We start from the raw sequence: 3523 nt of genomic DNA on the forward strand, positions 1-3523 counted from the left end.
GGGGGGGGGGGTCAACATTTTTCATGTACACGATGGTTAGATGATAAAAGTGACTGATTCACACCACTGAAAACATTTTGTAATCGAGAATTTATTTTTGTAATCTTTTTAGATGACGAAGGTGCTACTCCAGTGAAACGCCGGCGAGTTAGTAGTGATGAGGAACATATGGTTGATAGCTGTATGACTGATCTTAAAACAGAGCGTGAAGCATCCACCCCCACAAGCACATCTGACAATGAGACAAGAGACTCTTCTATTATTGATCCAGGAACAGAGCAAGATCCACCCTCGCCATTGCCACTGTCTGCTAAAGAATACAGAATAGAAGTGCCGTCATCTCTCACAGAAGACATACTGCCTGCGAGGCCACAGCCAACAGACGAGCAGCCTGGCTGCAGCATGAAGTTCGAAGAGAGCAAAGAAGTAAAAGAGCTCCAGAGCCCAAAGGAGACGAATGTGACGGAGGACGACAATGAGCTCCCTTCCACTTCCATTTCTGCAGTGCTAGCTGACTTAGCAGACTTAAGGAGCTGTGATGGGCAGCCATCGCCCACACAGGACAGCCAGGAGCTCAGCCTGTCATTAAACTGCGAGCATTCCAGGGGACTTTTTAGTCATGTACAACAAAATGACATTTTAGATACCCTGTGCAGGACCATTGAGTCCACCGTTCTTGTGGTCTCAAGGATATCAGGAAAAGAAAACAAAGCTGCTTCTTGACATTAGTTGTAGCACGTCTGCTTTTAAGTCTTTTTTTTTCATATTTTTTTTAAATGCTGTTTGTATACAAGTTTTGCAGTTTCTTTTCTTTTGTTTTTGTTTCAATTTTGTGCTTCGATTTGTCAAGTGCTTTCTGCTTGAATGGCAAGCTAGATTTATATGCTTCATTCTTGTTCAGGCAGAAGTCAAGAAACAAAAGTTGCATCTGCAGTTCACTTTGTAAAGGCCAATCATAATGGTTATGTTTTATGTAATTCAGGTTCGCTGTAGTGGCAATTCATTTAAATGGCCGCTTGGAATAATAGGGGCACGTTACCCCTCCTTGCCCAATATAATGTAATTTAAACTTGTCATTTTTACCGTGTATAATATGGTGTCCTCTGTGCCAGTTTTGTACCTTATAATAGAGGCAGTTGCCTCAATTCGCTGTGGTTCTTATTATCAAAATTAAGTTTACTTGTACTAAACCACAAGAAATTTGATTCTGTAAAGAATCCTCTCTAGCTGTGGCCTGGCAGTATATATGGTGCTTTATTTAACAGAATACCTGTGGAGGAAATAAAGCACACTTGATGTAAAAAAGAAAAAGACAAAAAAAGTAATTGTTTTATTTTATTGACATGATTGATCGCTATTCTGTGCACTTCATTAAACTAATTGTGAAGACTTTTCATTTTTGTGTATATTGGCCTCCTTTTGACATTTTTGTAGACGCACCGCATTCTACTGACCTATTATGTTAAGGTTGTGTTGCGCATGTCTGTGTTTCCCGAAATGTTTGTTTCTCAACGCAAAGATAAAGCAGACACAGAAAACACGAGTTCTACCTTGTTCAGGTTGTTGAAGATATTTTAGGTGAAGTGAAGGAAAAGAAATTGCACATTTGTTTTAAAACAAATATATATAGTTTGTTTAAAAAAAAGATTTGAAAACTTTAGTGAACATTGTTACAAAACTCCCTATTGTATCACTGTTCTGCCATGGTTCGTCCTGGAGAATATAAATATATTAATTAAAAAAAAAGAATATTGTTAAAGTGATATTAAAGACAAATTATTTTTTTTATTTCTCCTTTTAACCCTTTCGCTGCCAAGGACGTACGGCGTACGGAGCTACAAAAGTGCTTCCAGCTGGCCAGCTCAGTATGCCGTACAGTTCTACTATAAGCTGATGGTTATGATATTTAACGATCCCTCTGTGCAGAGCAAACACCGGAGTGATCGTCGGATCACTCCGGTGTTTGTAAATAACTGGGGACACATAGTACTATGTGTCCCCAGTTATGAATGAACAGGCTGCGATCTAAATCACAATTTATGAATGGGGACTAGCACTCACTACAGAGGCTCCTCCCCATTCAGAAACTAATGATAGTTTTTTTTACTATCATTAGTTTGTGAATGAATGAGAAGCCTCTGTACTGAGGCTTCTCATTCATTGAGTGCTGGGGCTGCAGAAAAAGAAATTGAGGACTTATGTCCTCAATTTCTTTTTCTATTTCAAAAGGGAAATGTCAGGGGTCTATTTAGACCCCAGAGATTTCACTGTAGCCCCCCCCAACAGTAAAAAAATAAAAAATTATTTAAAAATAAATAGAAAATGTAAAAAAAATAAATAAAATAAAAAAATGTGTACAAAAAAAATAATAAAAAAACAACCCCTCCCTCCCCCCACATAACATACACATATTGAGGTGTACGCCATGCACATGCGCTGCAGTGCGTTGTTAGAACGCATCGCAGTGCATGATTTTTTTAATGTATTTTTTTCTTTAAAAAAAAATTAAATTAACTGTGGCAGCGCATGGCAAAGCTTTGTGACGCATTGCCATGCGTTGTGATCTTTGTGTTGCAATAAATATACGCCTGTATCATTTTATCACAACACAAACACCAACACAGCGTGAAATTTTTTTTTAACATAAGTTGCTTATTTACAGTTTTGCGTACCGTAATTTTTTTACCTTTTCGCAAAAAGGCGCAATTTCAAATTTGCAAATATTTGTTATTTATTAACTCAATACAGTTTTATCTTTTAGATTTAGTCAGAAAATTATTATTTTTTGTGCGCTGATACTGATTTTAGTGTGTTTTATCAATTGAATTGTGTATTTTTATCGGTTTAATATTAATTTGAGAAACATTTGCGCAATTATCGCACGGCCTACAAATTTAGTATCACCATCTTTTTATTCTACCGGGCCTGCGCTTTCAGAAAATATATGGTTTGGGGGGTCTTTTACAAACGCTAGCAACGCAGCAGTTGAAAATCAAATCAATAGGAAAAAATTGCAGAAAATTCAAAAATGGCTTGGCCAGCTGATTTGAAAAATGTTCCGGAGGGCTTGGCAGCGAAAGGGTTAAGGAGACCCTCCTTTGCTGGAGGATGTTGCTTTTTTTTCTTTTAAAAGTACTTAATTCCTCGTTTTCTAGTGGGTCCCCGCCATGCTCTCCCCCCCCCGCCCCCTGCACGGGTGCCACCATCGTTCTAACCCGGAAGTTCGGGGTACGGAGGATTGCTTTGGGACCAGCGGCGGGGACGAGCGCAGCTGACAGGTAAGTGTGAGGGGGACTGGGGGTAGAAAAAAGGTGCTGGGCTGTTTTTACCCTAATGCAGAGAATGCATTAAGGTAAAAACGCCCAGACGTTAATTCTACTTTAAGTGACCCTGTGATTGAGTCCACAAAATAGTCTTGTTTCCTGACATGGTTGCCATAAGACTTTTTAATGTTGTTGGTGGTTTGTTTTTTTTTAATTCAGATTTTTCCATAAGTTTGCACATTTTTTAAAGTGTAGTAGAA

General features: G+C 38.5%; 1 protein-coding gene across 1 annotated transcript in view; it reads left to right on the forward strand.

Moving 5' to 3' along the window:
- The window catches only part of USP34 (ubiquitin specific peptidase 34), a 135972-nt gene extending 134971 nt beyond the window's left edge, over positions 1 to 1001 (forward strand). The window contains exon 79 of the mRNA XM_018555855.1: positions 113 to 1001. Within this exon, the coding sequence (XP_018411357.1) occupies positions 113 to 723 (611 nt within the window). The 3' untranslated portion in view covers positions 724 to 1001. The remainder of the gene's footprint in view (positions 1 to 112) is intronic.
- Positions 1002 to 3523: the final 2522 nt, after the last annotated feature.

The sequence above is a fragment of the Nanorana parkeri genome, unplaced genomic scaffold, assembly GCF_000935625.1.
Source record: "Nanorana parkeri isolate BGI_ZX_2015 unplaced genomic scaffold, ASM93562v1 scaffold11, whole genome shotgun sequence".
Lineage (NCBI taxonomy): Eukaryota > Metazoa > Chordata > Amphibia > Anura > Dicroglossidae > Nanorana > Nanorana parkeri.